General features: G+C 43.6%; 3 protein-coding genes across 3 annotated transcripts; 2 read left to right on the top strand and 1 right to left on the bottom strand.

The window, feature by feature from the left end:
* Positions 1-750: 750 nt before the first annotated feature.
* Positions 751-4,496, bottom strand: LOC135497921 (alanyl-tRNA editing protein Aarsd1-B-like). The gene is made up of 9 exons (XM_064787946.1): positions 4,427-4,496; positions 4,002-4,130; positions 3,593-3,810; positions 3,195-3,354; positions 2,947-3,063; positions 2,365-2,562; positions 2,043-2,134; positions 1,678-1,827; positions 751-1,079 (listed from the first exon to the last, which is right to left on the bottom strand). The coding sequence occupies exons 1-9, from the start codon at positions 4,463-4,465 to the stop codon at positions 950-952; spliced, it is 1,233 nt and encodes a 410-aa protein (XP_064644016.1). The 5' UTR covers positions 4,466-4,496; the 3' UTR covers positions 751-949.
* Positions 4,497-4,542: 46 nt separating this feature from the next.
* LOC135497594 (uncharacterized) lies at positions 4,543-18,751 on the top strand. Its single transcript, XM_064787373.1, has 8 exons — positions 4,543-4,625; positions 5,204-5,365; positions 5,591-7,680; positions 8,011-8,321; positions 8,547-13,325; positions 14,063-14,229; positions 14,447-14,559; positions 14,759-18,751. Exons 2-8 carry the CDS (start codon positions 5,225-5,227, stop codon positions 14,895-14,897), a joined length of 7,740 nt encoding a protein of 2,579 aa, XP_064643443.1. The 5' UTR covers positions 4,543-4,625; positions 5,204-5,224; the 3' UTR covers positions 14,898-18,751.
* Positions 18,752-19,940: 1,189 nt separating this feature from the next.
* LOC135498340 (tax1-binding protein 1 homolog) lies at positions 19,941-24,976 on the top strand. Its single transcript, XM_064788595.1, has 8 exons — positions 19,941-20,225; positions 20,577-20,754; positions 21,085-21,452; positions 21,704-21,988; positions 22,422-22,637; positions 22,949-23,189; positions 23,346-23,473; positions 23,837-24,976. Exons 1-8 carry the CDS (start codon positions 19,941-19,943, stop codon positions 24,974-24,976), a joined length of 2,841 nt encoding a protein of 946 aa, XP_064644665.1.
* Positions 24,977-26,189: the final 1,213 nt, after the last annotated feature.

Genomic DNA, 26,189 nt, shown 5'->3' on the forward strand with positions numbered 1-26,189 from the left:
ACTTATTGTTGGCCAGAGTCCTCTATTAAAACATGTGTACATTACGTGTACATTGTTGTGCATAGGTTTTGGTAAAAAAAGTTTTATATGTGTCAAGAAGAACCCTTTGCCAATAGCATAATAAAGTTTTTAAAAATTCCAATACCGATTGCCTGAGAAAAAGAGATTTCCGTACACCATATCCATCAAAACGTCACTGGCGCATTGATATGGCCCTGTCAAAGTACAAGTTCTAAACTGACCAGTGAGACCACATTTTCTTAAATATATTCAAAAAGCATATTTCTGTGATGGCCTGACTCTGTAGATTAAGAATCAACCACAGATTGAGAATTAATTCCACTTTGGTCCATCCCAGCCATGTATTTACCACAACTTGACATTTTGATAAGCTCTATGTGCCACACTTCCGGTCGTGGATGAATACAGGTCTCTGCCCTGTTGGGATTGAGCAAGTACCCCCTGAAAGTACAAGTGGCAAAGATGTGACTTTCAAGGGTTGACAAAATCTACAAAGAAGGATTCGTTTGGTTATCTGCTGTGTGATCTTATGTAGACTCCATCACAGTGTCCAACCGAGGACAGCCAATTAGGCACATCTTCAAGATCTTTCCTAAAAAGCTCCTGGAGCTGAGAAGACACTGATGTGCCCAGGGAAGGACGAAAACCAAAGTTACTGTCATTAAAACTGTCAAGAATTTTAACCGAAAACTCAAGTTTTGTAAAAATATAATTTATTTTGTAAATCAGGGACAATCTGTCACACACTACACCAATTCAGAACAGTAGGAGGTATTAAAAAGATGCATTTCAGGATTGTAAAGTATATCTACTTTCATCAAACAGAGATTCGACTGGATGCGACATCCCAATAGGTGGGACCAATTTTCGCTATAGTCGGTAATTAGAAGTGTGGCCGTGGTTTTGCTGGAACCAGACATAACATTTGTCACTGTTCATGCTCCTTTATGAATTCTCTGATCATCGTCTCTGCTTGTTGTCTGTTTACCATCTTGTTTGCCTTGCCTTGGAAACGACCATTCTTCCCGGCACCCTTTCCATCAAGAATCCCAGCAACCCTGAAAAAGACAGAATAAGTTCAATGTAAGATTAGAGTCATTTTTTACCAAAGACAGGGCATTCAAGGAGGATACTGCATGGCAATTGAGATGGTTCCCACAATGAATTTTCAATAGACCTTCTGATAGTTTCAAGGCCAGATGTGGTTCCGCTTCTGAATACCTGTCTTGCTGCCTCCAGAACCACTCCAGAGTGCGTCCTACCAGGTTGTCCTGCTCAGAGCTTTTCATTGTCCCTCGAACAAAATCTCGGTATGGTGACAGAAGCTTCTCTATTGCAGGTCCCAAACTCTGGAACCAACTCCCAGCCCCCATCAGATCAATCACTGATCTGATGCAATTCAAGTCCGCCCTAAAGTCCTGGCCATTTTTCATGTAGGTGTTTTTCTTGCGCTTTGAGCAGGGCAACCTGGAAGGGTGCACTACAAATCATGTATTGTATTGTATATCTCACTGGACAATATGTAGTTGGGATTCAGCAATCAGTCTATATCAGCTCAGCCACATGGGTGCAGCAGTTCTGTCACAATCACATCTACATCAGCTCAGTCACTCCAGTGTATGAAGCGAGAGAGAAGACAACATGATTAGAACTCACTTTGGCCCAAGATCTTTCAGTACATCATCAGACCCGGCTAACAAGAACAAGCCTTGAGCTTTTTCATCTCCCACTGTGAGAAACTTCAGCACCTTGTCATCATTTATCTCATTCACGACAATATTCATAAATTCATTATCTCCCTCTTTCCTGAAAATAAGAAAGCAAAATATTTCATAATGAATATGCTTCAAAATGAGATAATGAGGCATGATTGGAGGTAACTGAGTAACCCCCCCCCCCCCCCCCCCCTGCCACTTACCGGTATAAGCTCTACATTTTAAAGAGAGCAGCTTAAGCTCTAACCCAGTTAACAGCCAATTTAAGTACTTTGATTGACTCAGCAAATTCATAAGTATTCTTACCTGTGAAGCACAAATAGGCCGTCTTTATTTTCTCTCTGCTTGAATTTCTCAGCCTCCATAACAGCCATCTCTCGCAGTAAGGTTAATGCAGTCTGAAGAGACAACAAAAAAAGGCAACTATAGATAAGTTTTTTAGTGTGGGACAGTGCTTTAGATGGTGGGAACCTGGAAGACTTTGATAAATAGGCCAACTACCACCAGAAGTTAGTTTTTAGAGGATGACTTAAGAGGTTAGAGTGACGGTCTAGAAGACTTTAACGAATAGGCAAACTACAATGTAGAAGTTGAATTTTTTTTAGAGGACAGTCAGAGAGACCCTCACCTTATTTGCCTGCTTGCTATTTTTCAGCAGTTTATCCACAAGTTCGGCATGCTGCTCAGGCGCTCCTCTCAACAAATTTGTCAGCGCTTTCTCGTTCTCATAACATTGTCCCAGATAATTCAACAGTCTATCACCGGCTACGAATATAAGATTTGTTTTTCCCTTTTTGCCCTTCTCACATGCCAGTAACTTGATAGCCTGTAGAAAAGAAATACAGAAAATAGGTTACAAGAAGCTTTCTTATACCCTTTCTCATGTCTCTAGAGTTGACCTTACGGGTAAGCCTAAGGGCTATGAACTTGAAAAGACTAAAATATGGTGACCTTATGTTTTATGTATGATCCTGTCTGGACCTGCACGCTACCGTTGCACAGCCAAATAGAATAGAGAATTTCAGGTTTTGCAACTTGAGTCTCATTCAATGATTGTGAAGAGCAAGGGATATAAATCTGTAAATGAATTCTTCTTCGCCTTTTATGTTCATATTTTGAGATGACCACTAGGAAATCAGTCCTTTGTCAGTAACAAAGTCAGCATAACTCAGTACATCCAGAATCTGGGTTGCCAATTTGATGTGCTTACCTGCAAATGACCTAAGTTTGACACATGAGTACCACAGCACATATTGCTCTCGATTCCCTCTATTGTGACGACCCTCACAGGACCCTCATGGTCGTCTGGCAAGCCTCGAGTACGGACCTAAAGTAATAGATATTGAACTGTATTTAGACATCAAAAAGCTATAAACAACCTGATGACTTTATTGTCACATCCCTATGATGGCCACAAAAGATTTTAAAGTGATCAAAAACAAAAGTAAACGATCATACCTCTGCTAGAGCAGGATCATCCTTGCCCTGATAAAGCAGTGGATACATCGCGACAGATGAGCGAATCTTCTCATTCACCAGACTCTCTAACTCTTGTCGCTGCTTCACAGTCACTGCTGGCGTGTCCAGTTCGATGGAGGAGACCTTCTCACCGAGATTCCTTCAAATTTGAGAACATTCATATTAGGCTCTAGAAAGACCTTTGCCCCTACAACACCAAGCCTCCAGATAAACTGCTTAGAACTTGCAGCACAGAGGGAGGGTTCATGGCCATCTTGAACCTGCATCAACGACCACAGCATGGCGACTCTGTGTATCTGGCCCACCCCCTCCAGCTCCTGCATCTCCCTTTAAACTTTAGATAGATCGTTTTAAGCAACAAATAAAAAGGATCTCACCAAGACGTTGTGGGGTACCCAAAGGTTTGGTCCGCTATAGCAGTGATGAGATGTTGACCTGAATGTTGCTGCATGTGATCAAACCGCCTCCTCCAATCAAGTTGAACATGGACTTCTGTACCTGGGTCAATTGGTGAACGGGTGAAGTGGACAGCTTCGACACCTCTTCTAATAACGGACAGAACATCGACATCATTGATGGTCCCTCGATCATCGGGCTGAAATTATCAACTGATTGATATGGTGACGATTGCAACTCTATAGTCCATAGCGGAAAGATGGCACACCCAAGCCTTGGCCATTTCACATAGTAAACACAGCATTTGAACAAGATGATTTCCTGTAGTTGCACTATATGTAAGTGACAAGCATTCATGTCTGAAACTGAAAATAGATGTATAGGGCCTACCTGTCCTCCGCCTTCAGGGAATAAAACTGTGTCTTCCAATATGATTTCAAAGCCATTGATATTTTCTTTCTTCCCATTGACCAATAATTTAGTTTTATGGGGTTCACATGACTTGACAGTTGTAGTCAACTGAAATGGAAAAACATACAATTGATTCAACATTTTGTACACATCATGTACATTTTGTACACATCATGTACATTTTGTACACATCATGTACATTTTGTACACATCATGTACATTTTGTACAGAAGAGATACGGTGGGACAGAAAATCGGACAGATCCACACCTCAATTTTGCAACTAAACAAGCAGCAGTGGTAACAAATTGCATGCACTTTGTAGAGTACAAAATGGTTAACATAATCATGTATCTTTTCAAGAGATTTATTGCGCGAAAATAACTCTAAAAGCGAGAGTTTTACCTGTTTCAAATACGAATCTTTCTGACAGGCGAGTGCCATCTTGAATCTCGGGTCTCGCGAGTGGCGGACGAGAGCGATTTTGCCCGATTGCGCATGCTCAGAACCAATCCAGCCATTTTCCATCTAAAAATAAATGAAATGTTGAAAACATTTGAGTAAAAAACACCGCTTTATTGGATAAATATGGGAAAATATGGAGGTAGATTATCAAAAACATAAATAGAAACTAATTGTATTTCAATGAAATTAAGTAATCGGTGATCGCATAGTGCGATTAGGCTACTTTTGATAGGTAGTGCAGAGGTGTATGTGTGCAGTTTTCATGTTGTCTGTCCCAAGTTGAGTGTGTGTTGACTTTCTCTTTTCTGTGATGTCTGGAGTCGTCCTTACAGATTGCCCCTGCCAAAATACGACGGTCTGGTGTTAGCACATTAGTGTATTTGCATTTGTGGTCCATGTAGATTCATTGAAAGTAGAGAAATTTTCCCCAGAAACTTTGAAGGCCCAGTTGGAGGGTCTGTTTACAGGTATTGCTGTAGCCCCAGACCTACTTACCTGGTTCAACTTGCATACTTCTAGTGTTCAAAACTTTTCAATCACCCTTTTTTACCTGCATTCGGTAAATAATTCCTTAACCTGGCAAAGACCCCAAGAGTCGCTATGCCATTACTCCTATAGTATGTTGCATATTGACAGCATTCTCTTAGTCTTGCTGACTGCAGCTGTGTGTTGTAAAATCGTTAGGCCTATCATTCAGTCATGTGTTCTTTATTTCAGAGTGTTGATGGTGGATGATGAATGTCCTACATCGGTGTAGGTTGTCTTCGAGCAATGGAAATTCAAGATGATCACCATCAGGAAACCATTAAACCAGGCCGGGGTCTCCAGCATCTACCAGGAAAGGTCAACCATTTCTTTGGGCCATACCCCGGACCCCAGGTATAGTTTGAAAACAACAGTGTTCTAGAATCACATCAACACGAAACTTCACTAATCAGGACAGAATTCAATAAGTGTTGCTGACATGTTTCTTCTCCAACAATCGGCATACGTAATTACTACTAGTACTATTGTAGAATCTACTTGGTAGAAAGAATATCATTCATGATAATGCTGCAGCCATCATTAACAATGTATGACCCAAGTTCTTTTTGTTGTTTTCAGGTAGCTGCTGAGATGTTTGGGCAAATCCATCCAAAAGACGGCAACCATGGTTTTATGATGAACGGTCCCCATGGTCACATGACACAGCAAGTCGCGTTCGATCCATCTCAAGGTGCTCAGCATGCAAACATCCGTCATGCAATGAACATGCAGCCAGGAACGTTTGTCCCTCATAATCGCCAGAATGCGGCTATGTTCTTGCAGGGGGCATATGGGCAAGGTCCAACCGGGATTCACGTTGGTTATCACAACCAACCACATGTCAACCAAGGACAGCAAAATTTTCAATTTGCTAATCACACCGGTCACAGTCCAAACCAGATGACTCTAAACTTACAGCCTTGTCATAATTTTAGTTACGGTTGTGCTGTCGAGAAAAACCAAGGAACTGCGGGGATTCCACCAATACAAAACGTTTTTCAGAACAATATACCAACAGAATTTAACCAATTATATCATAGGAATCAACCCAATGCAAGTTATGTGCCAAATCCTGTTGGAAACGCCCAAGGCTCTCAAATTATGCAGCATCCCCCTCATAATCCTAATATTCCGGTATCTGTCCATAGTTCATTTACTTTGCCATATACAGTTGCATCGTCGGGCATCCCCGCTTCCGCCATGTTGAATGTAAGTCATGTGACTTCATCTGTCCTCCCCACAACTGATACCTCAAAATCTGAATGCGACGGTGATATCACCAGCCGAAAAAGTTCAGAGTCCTGTGATCAGCAGAGTTCAGGATACGGGAGTGGATTGGATAATAATTCCAGCGGTGAAGTCCATGGTTCATGTGGGAATGACAGTTATCCTCCTGCGGGTTGCGATTCATCTCGGACTATGCCATGTGCTAGTGTGACTGTGACATCAGCTGGTGTCCCTTCTCAAAGTGGATCAGTGTGCTCTGCTGAATTTGTGATAAGTTCGAATGTTGCGGCAATTCCTAATCACGTAGCTGCAGTCGCGCTACAGTCTGGACCTGTGCACGCAGCGGTTGTCCCCTCTAGTATTGGACTGCCTCAACAAAATGAACAAGTTCTGCCCATTCCTGGATCTCAGCCCGTACGGACGTACCAGTTTGGATCTGAAATCCCTGCCATTGAATACACAACTGGATTGGACTCGGATGCTCAATCGAATAAAATTGTTGCTGAGATGGTTGCAGGGTTACATGCGGATCATCAGTTAAGAACTTGTGCTACAACATGTGCTGCTCTCTCTGTGAATATTCCAGTATCAATCCAAGTTGGGATGCAGAATATACCCGGCAGTACGAAACCTATGAACCCTCATTATAACATAACAAATCCGTATGGTGGTTATAATATAAACAACCCTACCAATCGCCAAGCAGAGGCAATACCGTACCAAAGTTTATCGTGCCAAACTACCGTGACTGCTTCGACGTTTACAAAACCATATGTACCCCCGAGTACACAATATAATAACATTCAGAACCAGCATTTTGTGAATAACCCCCAACACTTTTCTGCCCAGCAGGGACTGCAATTCCCTCACCATCAAACTGCAATGGTGAATTTACAGAACTTGCCAAATCCTATCCAGAGTGGCCAACAAGCACACATGTCACATTCGGTTCAGCCTCCATGTACATGTTCCGCGCCACCTATTGGCAGAGATCCTAGTTGTATGTATTCGCATCCTGTTGAGAAACCGCACCAAGCTTTGCCGCAGATCTCGTCAATCTTATCAAAGAATTTACCAATGCCTTTGTCGCTGTCGGGTATATCCACGGGCTCCACCATCAGTTGCGTCACAACCTCTGCCCCTGTTTCAACAACTGTAATCTCAGTGTGCCAGAATCCTGTTTGTTCTGCTAGCGTTACTCGCAACGCAGGTACTAATGTACAGACAACAAATACGAAAGTGACAACAAAAAAGGAGATGTGTACTTCATGTGTCTCCGCCTGTTCTTGTGCGACTGTGATGACAGACTCTGTGGTGACTTCGGGTAGCGATCGGTTACATCTAAATGTAAAACAGGAGGATGTATCTACGGAAATGATCAGTGTGCCATTTGGATGGAAGAGGGAGCAGGAGCAGGAGAGTAATGCTGTTGTCTACTACAGGTGAGTTGGAATTCGAGATTTGTCTTTGACGATGGGTGGTGTGGTCGAGTGTTCATTGCAAGGGGTAAATTGACCATGACAATGAAATTTATATAAATTGTTTGCGAAAATTGTCCTTGGGCACATCTACTCCTTTGAGGACTTTGAATTAACACAACGGTCGGCCAATTTTCTAGGTTTTGTAGCATGTTGTGCATGAACACGGGAAGTTCAGCATGTGTACGTGTAGTTCTTATCAATGCCCATGCGTAACCAGATACATTTCCTGACTCGTTTCTGATTTTTAATGTAACACGGAAGAATGATACTGAATGCACATTCTGTTTGCAGCCCAAGCAATACTAAACTTACCAACCAAGAAGATATCCGGGAATATCTCCAAGCTGAGGGGACATGCAAGTGTGGTTTGGAATGTCCTCTGGTTGTTGAAAAAGTGTTCAATTTTGATTCTGCCATATCATCAAAGCCATGGTCAAATGACGATGTTGTTACGACAACAGAACTGGGGACGAAGCTGTGTAATCATAAACGGAAGATCCAGGCCATGGCTACGCTACATACGACAGCGTCTTTGCAGCGCTCGATGGAGGAGACGGGAGGACCACAACAACGTATGGAAATGAAACTTAAAAATAGAAAAGGTATGCTCAATGTTTACGACTTGCCTGGTGTTTGCCTCCCAACGCCCTGCTATTGCTACTCCATCAGTGACAGCAAAGCAACATTAGGTAAAGATCTTTTTCCTTCACGGGTAATGGCAAAATGCAGTTGCCGTGATAATGACAAGTTTAACTTCACGTATAGGTAAATCTTTCCCTGCTACTGATCTCGTTAACTCACCTCGCTCACTTCGTTTGTTGTTGCAGATTCTAAGAAGAAGCAGAAGCTTAAATCAAAAGCAAGTCCATATGACGGGGGCGTCCTCGTGTCCCAGCTTCTGGCGCAGCGAGACAAAATGCAGGAAATCAAACGTAAGAAAGAGGTTCCAGCAGATAAAGTCGGCTCGAACTTCAATCACGATGGATCGGCGTTAAAAACCATGGACTATCTTATGCAACAGACTAAAGCATTACAGCAACAAATTAAAGACGTAAATTCCGAATGTGTGCCAGTTCAAGGTCATATTGGAGTGATGGGTATGGACTCTATGCCGTGCCCTTCAGATGGAAAAGACTTACAAGCTAATTTGATGTGCCAACCAGCGAAATCTCCTTACATGCCATCACAGTTGAGTCCAGCAGGGCCAATGGGTCATATGGGTCTCGCATCGCAAAGACCTCCTCATGTACAATTTGCAAATGTGCCGCCAGGTCATGGCCAAGTACCAGGACAGTTTCATAATTTTCCGCGGAGCCCGGGAATGCCTGGGTTCATGGGAAATTTCAGTAATCGTGTACCAAATCCGAACTTTCAGCAAATGCATCAGCAAGGGTTTGGAAGTCCGCCACAAGCAATGCCAGGACAGTTTAGCCCTGTTGGTATGGGCTCACCCCCTGGTGGTCACCCTATGCACCAGCAGCAGATGGCGAATATGTTCATGAATCGGCCCGTCAGTCCGTACTTTCAGCAACAGCAAAACGTGTCGAACGTTTTCTTCTCCGGTCAAATGAACAATCCATTAGAAATTAACCCGTTTAGTTATTTCAATAGCCAGTGGGAAGAAGAACCGAAATTAAAAAAGAAAAAGAAAAAGGACAAAAGAAAATATAACAGTGTTCTAGATAGGACGGATCCGTGTCCAAACATTGACGTTCGGCAAATACCGTTGGAAAATATGAAGCAGATGACGTCCGTCGAAAATCCTGTCACATTTTTCCAACAACAACTTGCGATGTCACACAGACAACATTCCACTAAGAACGCCCAGGAAAACTGCCAGCGACCAGCTAGCCCTTCACTGTCAAATAAAAGTGCCACTCATTCGGATAAGGTTCCCTCTAGTCCTGCATGTGGCAGCCAGATGTCACCACGCTCTAATATCTCGATGCCAAAATGTACTGTTGCACCAGCATCTGTGTGTACACCAGTGTCCAGTGTTACAGCATTGTCGACAGTGGCAACGACAACTGTCACGACGGCCACGTCCGCCATAAAAGTACAAAATACTTTAAGTACGAGTCAAACCAGGACTGTAGCATCTAGTCAGGCATTGGACTTAACTAAAACCGGTGATAAGCAAGTTATAAAACCTGAAGCAGAGGAAAAATCTCATGATATCAGTACGAATGCCCATTCAAAGACTAGTACGGCTTCTTCACTATCTCAGAACTCTTCAAATGCCCAGTCGAGTGTGGGTGCAAAATTCCTTTTGAATTTAGGACAGGCGACGGGGGAATTTCCTGCTAGTAATCTTTTATCGGCAGCTGCTAGAGCACAAACGGGCATTAGCACGACAAGTCAGGCAAGCGTGCCGGCACAAGGACCGAGCCAGGTTGCTCTTGCCCAGTTTCCCAACCTCATGCAGCATCAGAATTTCGGTATGCTACAGGCACAGTTGCAGCAATTACAGCAACAACAACAGTTGGCTAGTGCACTGAACTTAGAGCAGCTCAAACAGCTAGGAGCAGCTGCTGGGAACTTTGAACAGTTGAAACAGATGGGTACTGGAGTGAATATTGAACAGTTGAAACAAATATTTGGTGGTGATATGAACATGTTGCAAGCATTTATCCAGCAGCAGCAGCTGCAGAGTCTACTGGCTATGCAGGGAGGAATACCGTTCCAGTTGAATTCACCAAACTCCCAGGCATTGGTTCCAGGATCGCAACAGTACCAGCATCTGATCAACGCGTTTCAGAGTCCCTTGAACGAGAAAGAGCAGACTCCAATACAGATGGTTCAAAACATGATCTCCGGTCTAGAAGCTACACAGAATGCGTTGGACCAGTCTCTAACCGCAGGGAAAAGTCTACCTTCAGTACTGATGCCGGATATACAAGTTGACCCAGGCGTTCAGAGTAGTTTAGCAATACCCAGTTTGGCGCAAGACCGCCCAGATGTCAGTGCAGTTCTGTCCAGTACAGCCATGACAAATCACAATGAATCTCAAGTGAATATGAGCACAAGTGGTGCATTTTTAGGATCGCCGACGATCAATAGCTCTATGGTTGGGCTACCCAGCAGTTCATCTGCCAGTAATGTCAACTTGGGACTCCCCATGGTGTCTATGAACTCTTCAATGCCACCAATGACTGTCCCTGTGGTAACTGCTGTGACGAATTCCCTGACGCAGGTCATACCAGCAGTTGGGATATCGCAGTCTTTGCTACAACAACCCGTACTTCAAGTCATCAACACACTTGGCTTAACAGCAGTTCAGGCCCCGATGCTTATTCCTAATCAATTGAATCTTCTAAGCCCAGTCCTTGCAGACAACCAAACTAGTCCTGTCGCTGTGATGAACCAACAACAGCTTGCGGCAGTCATGCAGCAAGCGTTGGCAACCAGTATGGCTGGACACGTCCCGACAACCCAAGTTAGCCATGCAAGTGTTTCTACCTCGACACAGTCAGAGGACAGCAACCAAGCTGAACAGATGGACAATAGAACATCGCCTGCTAATTCTGGTCGGAGTTCACCTGTCAGTCAAGGATCTCAGAGTATCGCTTCTTCTCTTGGTCAGGTGACGGGACTCAACAAACTGAAACAGAAGAAGAACAGGAAGAGTTCTACACCGACGATTGCTAACATGCTACAGCTGCAGCAGTCAGCTGTTGCCACGTCTGCGTCGCAACTTCTCATGGCACAGTCAATGCAGAATATGGGGCCGTTGCTTCAAGTTGTCAATCAGCAGCAGGAGGTGGCAGCATCACAGGATAAAACACTTACAGATCCCGCCAATCAACAGTTATTGTATATTCCTGGCTCTGGGCTCAACCCCCAGATGTTTATTCAGGCACATGGTTTGAGCCCTGTGGCAGAAAATAATGGCGGCGCGCTCAACCCACAACAGATGGGTTTGTCACTCTCACAAGCTCAAGTTGGTTTAAATCCCTCTCTGAACATGTTGGCAGCTGCTGGGATCAACCCTGCACTGATCCAAGCCATTCCAGTTCACCAACATGTCCTACCGCAATGGGCGAATCTTCTTGGTCAGGCTGGGACTTCTGTCAGCCAGGAAACAACGAGTACAGTCTCAACGTCCGGATCCGGCACTCAGACAGAGAGCTCGGCTCTTCAACCCCAGGGACAGGAGGCTGAAAGTCGTACAAACGCTTCCCAGACGTGTCCGCAGCGTGACCAGAGTTCTCCGTCGATTGCTCGTGTATTGCCACAAGATGTAACGAATGTTTCCTTACCCGTTGGCAGTATTCCTACTCCTACTCAGACAATTTCGCCGATGTCATTCCCGAATTCAAATCTACCTGTGATGGTGAATAAGTCAACATCTGCCACTGGTGTAATATCTGCACAGCCTTCGCAGCAGACTGTGTCCATGATGAAACGGTCACCAAAAGGGTCGTCGCCTAAACGTCATCGCTCAGGTGGGGAGAGAAGTCCAAGGGATTCCAGGAGTCCAAAGGATCTGTCGAGGAGTCCACGTGAGCCAAAAAGTCCACGGGACAGGAGTCCACGCGAAGCAGTAAAGTTTGGCACCTTGTACGGAAAGGATGGCACAAGGGTTAATAGAACACCGCCCCCCATCAGGGTTAAGATCAGTAAGACGCCATCAGGGTTTGCCTCTACAATCATTACAACAAGCTCTGCCTTGAATGCTATCACGGCCTACACTGCGAGTCTCCCTACACCTAAAACCTTAACAGAAGCGGTGAATGCAGTTGTACAGGGTAACTGCCTTGAAAGTCCCACCCATGGACCATTAAGTCCTGAACAGGAAAAGGACTTGGAAGCCAGGTGGAAAAAGATCTCGGAGCCAAAAAATGACTCTTTAGGGCATCGTCTAAATGCTGATAAGTCACCACGTGCTGTCGCTCACTCATCTCTGCCATGGAAAACTTCAAACGCACCACAGTGTCGTCCTAGTGCAACGTGTCGATACAATTCTACTGAAAGATCGTTAAATCCAATCTACTCTTCTGCTAACGCGACCTCCTGTGGTATAGCGCATACAAGTGTGTCGGCATCAACGACGACAAAGTCTTCGGTCAGTTCAGTGAATAGCCCGCAGCGGCCAAAAATCTTATCCAAACTTTTAGAATCTGATTCAGATGATGAACGCCCCAATTGCCACATGAGTTTAGCCATGCTGGGCATCACGGACACTGACGAAAGTGAAGATGAGGAGTCAATTGCGATTCGTAAAGTTTCCGAGTCTGTAATAAATCGTTTGAATAGCTGTGATACGACCCCGTCGGATAACGGGTCGGATAAATCTGACGTGGCACGTGACGGATTAAATTTGAATGTGATGCCGTTTGAAACGCGGCCAAACGTTACGCAGCGGCGCAATTCATTATCGGATAATTGTAATAATAATATTCTCGTAAAAGACTCTTTGGTTGAGAACGAGGAGAGCCCTCGGGTGTTAGGATCTCCAAGGCTGCTGGCCCTGCAGCGACATCATCGAGACGGACTCCTGCTCGGATCAGGCGTAGATGAAGTCGCCGATCTTCGAGGATTAAAACGGTCTATGGATGACATGGACGACGATGACAGGACTTTCAGCTTCAATGACCATGACGCAGGTGAGTTGGTGTCTGTCTGCCTTCTTTCGAAATCTTGCCAGGCTAATAAAGGCCTAATACCATTTGCATATGCCCTTCACAGGATGAATGTGCTTTCAAGTCACCACCAGACCAAGACACATATGTTAATGCTAGGCCTGCAACATGTGACTTTAGGAAAGCTTGTATTGATCCTCTTTCGGAGAACCAAGCGAAGGGTTGGCGCGCCCGTTCGCACATGAGTGGCGAATGTAAAACAATGTCTGGCTAAAAATTTTGCGAATTCAATTTGAATTGCCATGATTTGGCGAGAGAGTAATAGTGTTGTGCGAAAATTGATCAAAGACTATCAAAAAGATCCACTTCCACACCAAATGCAGCAAGGAACGATCGTTAGTCAGTCAAACTATATCATATTTGCGGGCGGCCGCGCTATTACACGTGGTTGCTATCTTCTGCATTGTAGTTCTACCCGTTGCCGCTACAGTGATTTTGGTGGCGCTGCTGGTCGCCTTACGCATACATTATCGGCTAATTTCCCGCTCGCTTCGTTGCCATGGAGTCTCCGGTCACGGGTTCTTCGAATCGTTCGTTGATTTGTTAGTCTCAGTATTGGCGGGCTTCCATTCTCGCACATGTTACTGCGGGCTGGGTCGGCCCCAAGATGGGCAAACGATCGGCAATGGCTAGAGCTGACTCAATATGGCTAAATATGGCTGATGTTCTCTAATAAATATTTGTTTAATGTTTCCTTTTAGATGATGCTTCAGATGCCTCCGCCGTAGACTCACCGGTACCGTACTACCCTCGCAACTTTAACGTTGGTGACCTTGTCTGGGGGCAAATCCGTGGCTTTCCGTCCTGGCCTGGCAAGTTAGTTGATCAGACGGCTGTTAGAGGGGGACACAAAGCAGAGGATGGAAAGGTAAAAAAAATTCTCCTTTTTTGAACTGGAGGCTACAGATTTAGTTTGGAGCTGAGGTTGAGTACAACATTGTTATTTCTATGAACAACTTTGACAGATTTTGTTAATGGGTAGTAGGCCTATAGACAAACGCATCAAACTGGTTCTGGTGTACCTGGTACTGGTAGATATTATATTGATTTCCGAAAGAAACACAATTTGCATTTAACCATTCCAGATGTGGGTGAAATGGTTTGGTGACCACACCATCACTCAGGTTGAGCCAGAAAAGCTAAAGACATTATCAGAAGGATTGGAGGCGCATCATAGGGCCAGGAAGAAACACAGAAAGTAAGCTTTTGCTCAATTTCCTTTGAATTACTGAGATTCTGATAAATAATGTTGATAATATTATGACCTAATTATGTCTGATTCTCTGACCTGACCCAATTGCGGCCTTGGATTTGTTATTTTCCATGCAGTCTCCATAACGCTGTAAAGATACAAGATCGTTTTACATAGGTGTTTAATTTCTATCCTTTTTTTCTAGGGGTCGCAAGATGAATTCGAATCTTGAAGCAGCGATACAAGAAGCAATGATGGAGTTAGACCGACAGGCGTCGCAGGACTTTGACGAGAAAAACGAGGCCAAGTTTCAACAAAAAGCGAAGAAAGCTAAGAAGAGATGACCCAAGATGAAAACGGGCGTCTCTGGCTGTGACACAGATATTCTCATATGATATGTTTAATCAAAGTTATGAATGGATGTTTTTTGTAAGAAAAATTAAAATAACTATCAAAATTGCTGTCCATGAAATGGACACAATACGTATTTAGATTAGAGCCATGCTCTTTGAGTGAATTCACTGCTTCGGCTCTGTTGCCAGTCTTGGTTATTGCTGCAATTTCTGGTAAGGGTAGGGGGTGAAAAGTGGTGCTCTTACCTTGGGGAGCAATTCAGTTTGCCACCCGTAGATGGTTTATTTTCTTTAAAGTGGGTAGTCGTGTCCACTTGTCCCAAATGTTGAGCTACTCAAAAGTGCCATAAGTAGTATTTTTCCCGAATCGGGAAAGGAATTTTAACACTAACTCTTTGAGTCCTTTGTTCTTTACTGCTTTTGAATTTGATTGCATGGGTCGATGGGGTACTAGAAGCTTCTTTGCCTACCTTTTTTTAAAAATCTCTTTTGCTTATTTCTGATGGGTGTTGAGTTTTGTTGAATGTGTTCCATAATGAGGATAGAAAACCAGTTTGTTTTGTTTTGACCAGGTCATGTTGCAGTGCTACGAGTAGTAATGCTAGTTTTACAATAAAGTCTTTGTTAAAAAGAGTACTGAATCGTATTCTGAATCACCCATTTTCTGAGTGTTTGTTCTGCAGCACAGCTTTGATGAGCTTTTACTACACCACAACAAAATTTCTTTTGGATAAAATTTTCTCATCTTAGTGGGCCTTCTAGCTTATAACCAGTATTAGATAAGAAATCTCCAGTTCTTGCCTGGACTTCTCTGAGAAAGGTACAGGGGCAGTCATTTCCCATTACTGTTAGATATAAAAATATTCATGAAAAAATACTCGATCCTTTTCATTGTGTTTGAATCTTCTTAATATATTTTGTTTTCATTCATTGGTTGATCTCTTCAACTTGTTAAATCTGGTATGATGTGGACGGGCGGGGAGGTACTGAGACAGAAAACCATTTTTAGACACAGATTCTTCTGCCAAACTTTGTACAAACAAATAATGGCTTTAAAGGCTCAGTAAGTCTGTTTACCGTGTTTATCTTTGGCCCTGGTAGACTTATCCGCTGTCCATAGGTGGCAGCAGTGGTCAGCAGCTTAAAGAAGAGAACACATACATGTACATGTGTAGTAATTAAAAGGTAATGTGTGCTGCAACCTTTGGACATACTTTTACACAAGTAATTTTAGCTGGGCCGTCAGTAAACAGTGTACCGGTACACAAAACACCTGGCCTGTTCAAATTAAGCCTCCTTATATTGCGACTAAAACATGCATAAATTTGTACAGAATGCAAATCGATGTTGTGTCCGAAGAAGTTACATATTGCATTTATAGGTGGCACTACTTCAAGTCATAATCATACTGGCCAGTCGGTGTCACATTTTAAGTCGATCTGAAATATTTGGGTTGTGGCAGAAATTCATGTTTTCTTAAGTACATCAAATGTACAATGTTTCAGACGATGGTAAACGAAGGTAAGTTGAAAGTTGTGGGTGTTTGATTATGCTATAAATTTGTATAAAAGGATCACGTTGCTATAGTATCAACTCCTACTACATCTGAGGGCAGGGTTAGAGAGGTCAGTGCACATCCTGATCTGTTATAACTAGATATATATTGGTGTTTAGATGGCCCCTTTAACGTTGCCTTCAAATGCGAGTTTTTGTACATTTTATTTATATTTTCTCCTCATTGAGAATTACGCTATTAAAACCTGTACATGTAATATATTATACTTGTACATGTAAGATATACAGACGTTATTATGCTAGCTTGTACATTTGCTTCTTCATGTACATGTATGTTAAATGGTGTATAGAGATTCGTCTTATGTATAATCATATTATAATACTGGTATATCTATATATAGATGGACTTGAGTCTCAAGACTACTTGATTTAGAAAGCAGTCGTTATGACTTGATGATAACACTGTGGGAGTTTGCTATGGAACTTTTTTGATGAGATTGTGCTCTGTAAATCGATCTAAAAATTGTAGCCTCAGCGGTTGTGCAGGGTTATTCTGAGGAATACAAATACAAGTACAACAAGAAGAAGATTGAGTGTTGGGATAAGTTGCCAAGCATGCTATGAACTGAGTCGTCTATGGTGAATTTTCAGGGGGCAGTGCTTCGAAGTCTCAGTGCAAACTCCCAAACCTGACTTTACCAGGTTGACAGTGTATACATTTTGTGTGTACATATTTTAAGCTTTATGTGGCAACAAGCATTTTTGCTGTAGATAATGGGCATTTTTTTCAAATGAAGCTCGAATTATAGCTTTTTGGATTGCAGAGACTTTATCTCACCTACCAAGGGACAGGGCTTTTTTGGCTAGATTTCTTTGAATTGCACTTTCTATGAAAGTTATCTCATGATTATGGCCATAAGCTTGCAAGCCAGGTAAAAACTGCTTTCCCTCAACTTGATACATCACTGCTTTTCAACTTCTCCTCGTATTGGCCTGTTGCTGAAGGTCTGATGTAGAGATGATGCAGTGAAATACACATGACGCCCCTAACTCACTTCTAGGGATAGATTGTAAGTAATATCATCAGAACTGATGAGGGAGTTTTTGAGGCTGAAATAGACTTGTTTATAAATGTACTCATTTGCCAAAGTTTTCACCTTAGTACAGAGAAATATATTTTACCTGTATTGCATACCCTTGGCCATAATGATGAGAAAATTGTTCATTCTCATCAAGAAGGTTAGAATTTTGTGGAATTTTGTCAAAAGATGTCCCATTCTTGGCTGATGAGATAATTATCTTGTGTGATACCTTGTAAGTGTGTGGTGTTGAGTACAGTACTTGAAGTATAAATATTATACATATGCTAAAAGCAACCTTGTAAAATTGTCTTAACTTATTATAAAAACCTTGTGTTGTCTTTTGTAATTTTGCAATATAGATTGCAAATTTTGTGTTTTGTTGTTGTAAACAGAAAAATATACTAAATTACTATGATAATGATGAAGTTTGAATCATCCCGGCCAGAGCTAAATTTTCTGTATCATTGCATTGGAATTTTTCAGGTGTTTTCACCCTTGTTATCATGAGGGCATTTCCGTTTTGGACCTTGCAGGATATTGTATGGTTTGAAATTGCTTCTGACCTTCCAAAAATCATGCTAATTGACTAATCTGGGACTGGCAGATGCTGGTGAGCACTTTAACTCTGAGCTATTGCATTTTCGACCATTGAACTATTCTATAAACTCCGGAGCTGATTTCTTATTAACTAAACATGAACCAAGACCAATGTTTAGTTCCCAAAAATCCATACTTCGTTTTGGTTCTAGTTGCTTTTACATCTGTCGGGGGCCGTCACACTGCATACATGTAGGTGGCAGCACTGGTAGTATCTTCATAGAATTAGTCAATGACTGACTGTTTGGTCAGTATGTGGTTTATTAACACAGAGTTGTAGTGGGATTGCGTCAGAAAATGTACACAGTCCTACTGGCTGTTTTTGGACACTGCAGGACACTATATTTGTAGCACTGCCTGCCCAGGAACTCCTGTAACTAACTATACGTCATATGTAGTAGCCTGCATTCTGTTGACAGAAGAAGTCCAAGTCTTTGCTGAGTTCATTTTGGCATACCCTGTATCAACGGCCCTTGACAGTGTAATGTGAGAATGTCTATTAGTAAAAAGTTTGTGGATTCTAGAAAGATGATATTTTATTGTAAATTGGTCTGTAGAATATAGATGGGTATATTATCATGTTCAGCTGGGTATAAAATGTGTTGTCAAGAACAGGCCCCTATCTGTACATTTGCTTGTACAATAAACACACACATGACATATAAACATGGTGTTGTTCTTCAAGTTATTGATTGAAACCTGAGTTAGGTGCACTGAAGATACCTATCCAGGAGGATCATGAAATGAAATTTGCTGATTCCAGTTTCGGATGGCGTCACAATCGGAAACCCTGGAAACTCCCCCAGTGCCGAAATTTAAAAAAAATCAGACACTGGAATTGATCAATTGCCGCCATCTTGGATGTCAGCATCCTGAGATTCAGGGTTTTGACAATCCTACGTCATAAAGTGTGTTGCCAGTTCAGACTGTAAATCTTATTCAGGCCGAATTAGAGCCACTTTCTCTCATTAAACGTTTTATTTTATTACTAAATAACAAAATATGATCTCTATAAATAAAATTTGACACTTACTGGTCGATTTTAAGATGATTGTACGGAGAACTGCAAATGCAGCGTAGGGCATCGCAGGATTTGTGGTGATGCGATAACCTCCCTGATCTGCATCCGCGATACTGCTTTTCAAGATGGTGGCAACTTACTACTCCTAGAGGCGTAAAAGTTTTAAGGAACGAAATCAGCGCCTCTAGTGTCAAGATTGGAACCAGCTCCGACACGTCATGACGTCATGGCCGTGTCGCCTATGACGTCAGAACAGGTGCACGCTACCGACAACAATGCACGCCAAAACAGAGGACGCCAGGTACCGGACGTCAGGACATCAAACGGCAGAACGTCGAGCTTTCGAGCAGTCTACCCACTTTTTATACCCCCGAAACAACAAGTTTCATACGGTGTTGGTGAGTATAAAACAATTTTACTTTATATAATCTTCAAGGATTGATAACTCAACTGCGATATGCCCGCAAATAATTCATGTCTTCGGTCGTGTTACCTCGCATCACCATCATTCACATTGTCAGCAACAGTCAGTAGCAGTCAATCAGTGAATCGCAATCACTGCACTCAAATCATCCATTCATCATGACATTGTCCTCCTCCTCATCATATCATCCGTTTTGCCACCATGGTGAATGGCATACCCTTCTGTCCCGGCCCCGGCGTCGAGGACAAATCAAAATGGACATCCACTCCAGTCCGCCTCACAATCCATGCAAGAGCCGAGAAGCGACCACATTCCATCATGATCATAATAGCTTTGCGGGACAATTTTGTTTCAGAGTTTCTTATTTATAAGATAGCCACCAAGAAACGGCCATGATGAATAATCAACCTATATGTGATGAACCCGTCACAATCAACCCAACCTCCGACCTCGTCACTTTCGAGGACACCCCATCCTTCTACGTCCCCGGACAGGACGTTTTCGTCATCTACACGCTAGGCAGCGACTTCAAGCCCACATCCCGCGACTGGGTGGGTGTGTTCCCGTGTGGATGGAGCAGCCTCTCAAAATACCTGACTTTCCAGTGGTCGCCGAAGGAACCGCGCAACTCTAAGTTCCCTAACATCAGAAGTGTGATGTTTTTGGGAAATGATATTCAGGTTTGTATTTGCTAGCTGGGAAAGGTTGACCCTGTTCATTCAGGCAATGAATCGACTATCGAAATTATTTGTTGGCCTATACCTGGCTTGGTAGTGCCTTGACAGAATCCGTCAAAACGTCACATTAATCACAAGCTACGCCACACGGAACAACCTGTCTAAGGACGATGACAGCATCCGCCTCAATACAATAAGACGTGGAGTTCGGACATGCTGGGTCAAGATACGGTCTCTAAGACGTAAGTGATGAAAATCTTCCGTCACCCCGCGAGATGTTTTATGTCCAACCTGTTCCATCCAACTCATTAATACTTTTCTGGTTCTTCATCTCCATGCGTCTTCTTGATTCAGGTTCCATCAAACCAAGACGACAAATTCCAGTTTCTCTACATCAGTAAACAACACGTGGTTGGTGTCAGTCGAAGCTTTGTCTTCTCAGAGTTCTCCCCCGAAGGACTGACCTGCACGGAGGAGGATTTGGATTCCCTCGGACCTGTCACTATCGTGGAGACAACAAACGACCAGAAAGGTTCGAATCTCAACCGGCGACTTTCGTTGTGTAAATGATTTATGGTTGTTTATTTGTCGCGAAATGTGTCCCTGTGTTTCCCCAATCATGCCTGTGAGCAAGACCAAAATTCGCTCTCCACAGACCTGGAGTAATACATTACATGTAGCTCAAGAAGGTAGTGTCGTCCTTATTAATATTACGCGGACACTTGATATGCTCCATGGGGGCTGATGTTACTTATCGATCCCGTATTTCCTTAGAAACTTCCACCAACAAGTTGCAAACAAAGTTTATTGGCTGGAATTCTTTATTCTCTGAGTCTGACTTGACTTTTTCTTCAAATTTCAGGTCTTACGGACAACTACGACCTCCTGGTTAACGCTAGCTCCTCTGACTCTTGGTCAGACAGTGACCTACCGCCTCTTATTGATGTAAAGGACACCTTTACCTTAGTCGACGTCCCGACTACCAAGCCTAGCCCTCTTGAAATGGTCCCCATCAAGCCCGCCAAGGCAGCCTCAGACCCTGACAACAAGGAGACGGCCGTTATCCCCTACAAGTCGAAAACCATTGTGCCCATTTTCAACACGATAGCCAAAGAAGTGGAGGACGAGTTGCTGTGGCCTATTTCGACCCTTCGGACACCCCCGCGGACACCGTCTCCACTCAAGGACTTGGCGCTGAGAGGCGCCTGCGGTGGTCCCGCCATCTCCGTGGTGAGCTAAATACCCCGTCATTCTCCGTGAAGGCCGTTCCCTTGGATAGGAAGTCGCACCGTGTTGCTTATTGATTGTTTCCCGCATTATCACGATTTACGTCGTCGAACGCACTCCACAAAATGATCTGTCTCTGGGCAATGAGGCACAAAAAATTAAAGTCTCGAGGGAATAATTGGTGCAAGATGAGAATGTATTGGAAGGACTTTATAATATCGTCGTCGTTGTCAAAATATTCTTTTTCTACGAAGGTTTCCAAACCCACCACGGACAAAGTCTTCAGTGATTTCTTGCAACTCCTGAGCAACCTGAACCTCGAGTCGACGGCTCCTGCACCAGAACGTCCACTCAAGGTCAAGACGGCCCCAAGTCCCATCTTTGGCAACACGGTCGCGAGGAAGCGGTCCTCGTGCAAGGTGTGCCGCCACAAGGATGTGATTCTGGCCGAGGCCAAGGACCAGATATACTGCCTCAAGAGGGAGAAGGCGGACATCAAGAGGGATTTGGATGAAGTCCAGTCAGAAATAGACCTCAAGGTTAGTGTATCCGACGTAAATTCCTCCACAGTCTGTATTTTTAATCATGCCTCTTACAATACATTCCGTGTCCCGGCACACGAATCTGTGGGATGCTTTAATTTCACCAAGTAAACAGAGATGTTAAGCGACATGAACGTGTACGGAGACAGAAAGTAACTGAAAAGAAAAAATGAACTAGAGTGGAGAAGGAGCTGGACTAAGCAAGGGAACATTATGTAGAAATAAATACAGTAATGCGTAAAAACGGAATAAAGAGAAGTGACTGAGCAGCAAAAAGGGAACTTGTATGGAGAAAGCATATACGCCGGGCCAGCAGATTGAAGGGAAGAATGGAGAAGAGACGTACCAAAAGTGCCTCATGTGTTAAGAGCGACCTCCTTTTCTTCTGATATCCCTGACGGTGAAAACCACTTATGACCTTTGCTTTCAGAGCATTCTCCTAGATGAAATAGCCAAACAGGTCAAAAACCTCATCTCAGAGAACACTAACCTGGTGATGATGAAGGAGAAACTTCAGAGGCAGACGGACTGGTGGGAGTGCTCCTCGTGCAAGACCAAAGATGACCTCACCCAGGCCATTGGGACTCTCCGCTCGGGAAACAAACGACTCTGCGAACAGAACAAGGACTTGGAATCAAACCTCAAGGTAAAATTCGTAAATATAGGAATGGCAAGATCCTCACGCTGCGTATTCCGAAAAAAGTTGTTCTTTAGGGCATACTTTGCATCGGTTTTTGCGAATGCATAGCGTGAGGGCTGACACATTTACGACTTCGGAAAACAGTATGTCCAGACGTCTTGAACACCGTGACATGTTTTGTATGGAAGGAAACTTTACCTGTTCACCTTGATATGAGGACAACAAAGATTGAACGGTTAACGCCCAACATATCGTGCCTTCAGATACTGAACGAAAGAAAACGAATTGAAATCTTAGTACGTACATTTACATTTCAGTCTTCGCAGTCCGAACGCAACAAACTCAGCAAGGAACTTGATATCCTGAAGTGTCAGCAGCACGACCTCGGCGGGAAGTACTCCTCTCTGGAACAACATCTCAATGACATCATGTTCACCCTTTCCACCAAGGGAGTGGATAAGATTGTCGACAGGAATGGTAACAACACCACCCTGGACACGACGCAGGGATCGCTCCTCGACATCGAGGGATGGCAGGTGGCTATGCCAAGGAAAACTGGTGAGCTTGCGTTGTTTTTCTTCAGTGGCGACGCTCGCCTTGTGACCGTACTTTGAACTCAAATATGATTCGCTGTGTCTGGCCTGCCGCATATACTTCTCGGATCATAAGTGCGTTTCCATAACCAACATTTTCAACATTGCATCCACTTTTCAGGCAAGCATTTGGCGACTATAGCGGCCAAGAATGAGGTGATCAGGGACCTGAGGTCAGCCATGGAGGGATTGGAGTCAAATCTTAACTCCCTTCAGTCAGACATAGATGCCCTGCGCAAGGACACGAAGGTGAGACCATGATTATTTACCTTGCATCTTCGTATATGACACTTTGCAAAATTACTTTGCGCGGTTTACTTCGTGACGTGATGATACGCTGACATTTTTCATTCACGCACCGCACATCCACATTGGCAGTGAAACCGTCGAAATATGCTCGAAATGCTTGCCAAGTGACTCCTCAGAACTCAGCACATAAGTATCTACGCGCAAAGATATTTGACGGTTTGTTTTTTTAAAGTGGGAAACTATAGTGCGATTGTCCTCGCAACTACTAATTTCTTGCTGGCGAGAAGCTTTGGGAGCCTAGTCTTAAATTACTGAATTGAGTGTCTTCGCCTAACGCAGGCCTATTCTTCGTATTGTTTCTAGGACACCAAGTCAGAGCGCGACCACGTAAAAGAGCAACTGGATTTCCTCCAACGGGACCACCTCGAGGTGAAGAACCAAGAGGAGTCTCTCTCGATGATGCTGGGAGCCGAGAGGAAGCAGAAGACAGAGCTTATCAGGCAACACAAAGCATCCGAAGAGGATTACAGGAAAAGGATCGACTGCCTCACGGCTGCCCTCGAGGCTGCCAAGATGGGGTCTAAATGTCGGAAGGACCAGTGCTGCGAGACCACTAGACCAGTGAGTGTGTCTGTGTCAAGCCAGTCGGAAAGCCAAAAGAGCCTCTCAAAAGCCGTGCAGACGAAGGATAAACAGAGCACCAACAAAGTGCGGGACTGTGAACCGAAGCCTGGACGAGCTGAGAAACAAGACTCGTTTCCGAGTCCTGATACCTTGGCCACGCCGAGTGCCCCGATCACCATTCAAGCTCCCCCGCTGATTTGGCATGAATTCCCCATGGACCTGACATCTTTTGTGCCTAAGGAACCTACCATGGTATGCCAACAACCCTCTATTGCCCCCGAATCTCCCAAGCTGCCCGAGTCACATGAGCCAGAGGAAAGACCTCTTCACCCACTGTGGCCCATGTGCTTCACCAAGGATGATGTAAAGCCTAAGGTCAAACCAGCAGAGAAAAAGGAACCACAGAGGTACAACAGCTTCAAACCTCTCTGGTTGGAATCGTTATTCTTCCCTTCCAACACTACGAAAGTCGAGGGAGAGAAGTCGAAGAAATCTTCCGAACACGACAGCCCCGATTCAGCTCCCAAAACACCTGACAAGAAAGATGAAAAGAAAACATCAAAGATGCTGCGATTCTCGCCTGCTCCCCTCCCTGCTGACGTCACACCAACGTCTGCTCAAGCCAAGCCGCAGAAGACTCGCTACTCTGGGAAAACAAGAAAAGCGAAGAAAGCCGAGTTTGCAAGGATGCTTCGGGAAACCGAAATGCCGAAGCCGTACCAGACTGACTCATTCCGGAGTTGGGCGATGCCTTCGCGCGACGCCATGAACGACTTCGTCTGCCCGTATTGCGAGTATTTTTTTCCAAGTGGGACTTCTCAAATGACAATCGACCGGCATCTGCGCTTCCATTCAAAACTCAACTCAAACCTTGAGTAAACAGAGCATGAAAACAAATCTCAAAACAGATAAGTCAAAAACACAAATATAAATTCGTCGTTTACCAAAAAAATAGAAAAAACACAAAATTCTCGTTTTCCGAAAAAAAAGTGAAAAATCAAAAATCTTACAATTGCCATTTAACTTGATTTCTCCCTTATCTCATATCTTTTGTTTGTTCCTTTCTGCACTTTCAATTCATACGTTATCGCCGAATCTTGTTTCATTTTTTCTTATTTGCCTGCTCTTTATCTTTTTTGTTTGTGTTTCTCTTTTTGGTTTCTGTCTATCTTTCTCTTCTTTGTTCCAGGTTTTGTTGAGATGCTCTGTTAATAAGGCTATTGCCTTAGACACTGAGCAATCATGCTCGGCAAATAACCAGTATTCAATCTATTTTAATCCTTGTTTCATCCTTGGTTCCCTTTTCCCGCCTTTCGTTCATTTATGTTTCGCTCTTTGCTTAATTTATAACTATTTAGTTCTTTACCGCCCTTAGTTCCCCACACTTTCAGATCGTTTGATGGTAAATATAGCTATCACAATCCACCGTGCAATATCTCTGTCGACAGCAGCAGCTGAAATAGCTTGCAATCATTTTCAGCTCTTTTCACACGGCATACACCATCACCGCCTCAGCCTGCGCCTGAGCCGCACCCCAGAAGCGCCTAACCCGGGCGCTTAACTAAGATTTCAATGTCTCAGCACAGGCATTTACTCAACTCCAACAATTTGTGCTTGGGTGAATCAACTGCCAGAATCTAAACCCTGGACTTGACACACCATTACTTCCATCATCGTCTTTTATTATTTTACAGTGTTTAATGTTCGTTCTATCTAATATACGTACATGCATGTCTCTTCCTTTTTTTCTGTGTTTTTATGTTCGTTCTGGTAGTTTTTCAGTAGCATCCTACTCGACGTGAGTTGTTCTACACGTTACTTGTTGATAGTTGTAGCGCGTTACGGATGTGATCAACTGTCTTTCAATTAGTTAACTGTCATTCAGTTGGTTAATCTTGCTCCACTTCATGTGTTATCGATTTCTGCGGAAAACGCTTGTGCTACAAGAACACGTGAGTTTCTTTCTCAACCTAAGCCGACGACACGCCCATTCGTCCTCGCGCGGGCATTTTGGATATATCACGGTAGTGGGAAACCGTCTTCAAAATTGCCAACTTCGAGTAACCCATATGGTTATGGTACAGATAACAGA

Source organism: Lineus longissimus, chromosome 13 (genome assembly GCF_910592395.1).
Source record: "Lineus longissimus chromosome 13, tnLinLong1.2, whole genome shotgun sequence".
Classification (NCBI taxonomy): domain Eukaryota; kingdom Metazoa; phylum Nemertea; class Pilidiophora; order Heteronemertea; family Lineidae; genus Lineus; species Lineus longissimus.

Excerpts from the sequence above, each read along its gene's own strand:
- LOC135497921 (XM_064787946.1), bottom strand. The coding sequence starts at position 4,465 with ATGGCACTCGCCTGTCAGAAAGATTCGTATTTGAAACAG. Across the intron at positions 3,355-3,592 it reads GGGTACCCCACAACGTCTTG|GAATCTCGGTGAGAAGGTCT; the intron begins GTGAGATCCTTT and ends TCAAATTTGAAG. Across the intron at positions 1,828-2,042 it reads GGCCTATTTGTGCTTCACAG|GAAAGAGGGAGATAATGAAT; the intron begins GTAAGAATACTT and ends TCTTATTTTCAG.
- LOC135497594 (XM_064787373.1), top strand. The coding sequence starts at position 5,225 with ATGTCCTACATCGGTGTAGGTTGTCTTCGAGCAATGGAAATTCAAGAT. Across the intron at positions 13,326-14,062 it reads CTTCAATGACCATGACGCAG|ATGATGCTTCAGATGCCTCC; the intron begins GTGAGTTGGTGT and ends GTTTCCTTTTAG. Across the intron at positions 14,560-14,758 it reads GCCAGGAAGAAACACAGAAA|GGGTCGCAAGATGAATTCGA; the intron begins GTAAGCTTTTGC and ends CTTTTTTTCTAG.
- LOC135498340 (XM_064788595.1), top strand. The coding sequence starts at position 19,941 with ATGAATAATCAACCTATATGTGATGAACCCGTCACAATCAACCCAACC. Across the intron at positions 20,755-21,084 it reads GACAACAAACGACCAGAAAG|GTCTTACGGACAACTACGAC; the intron begins GTTCGAATCTCA and ends TTCAAATTTCAG. Across the intron at positions 21,989-22,421 it reads AGTCAGAAATAGACCTCAAG|AGCATTCTCCTAGATGAAAT; the intron begins GTTAGTGTATCC and ends CTTTGCTTTCAG.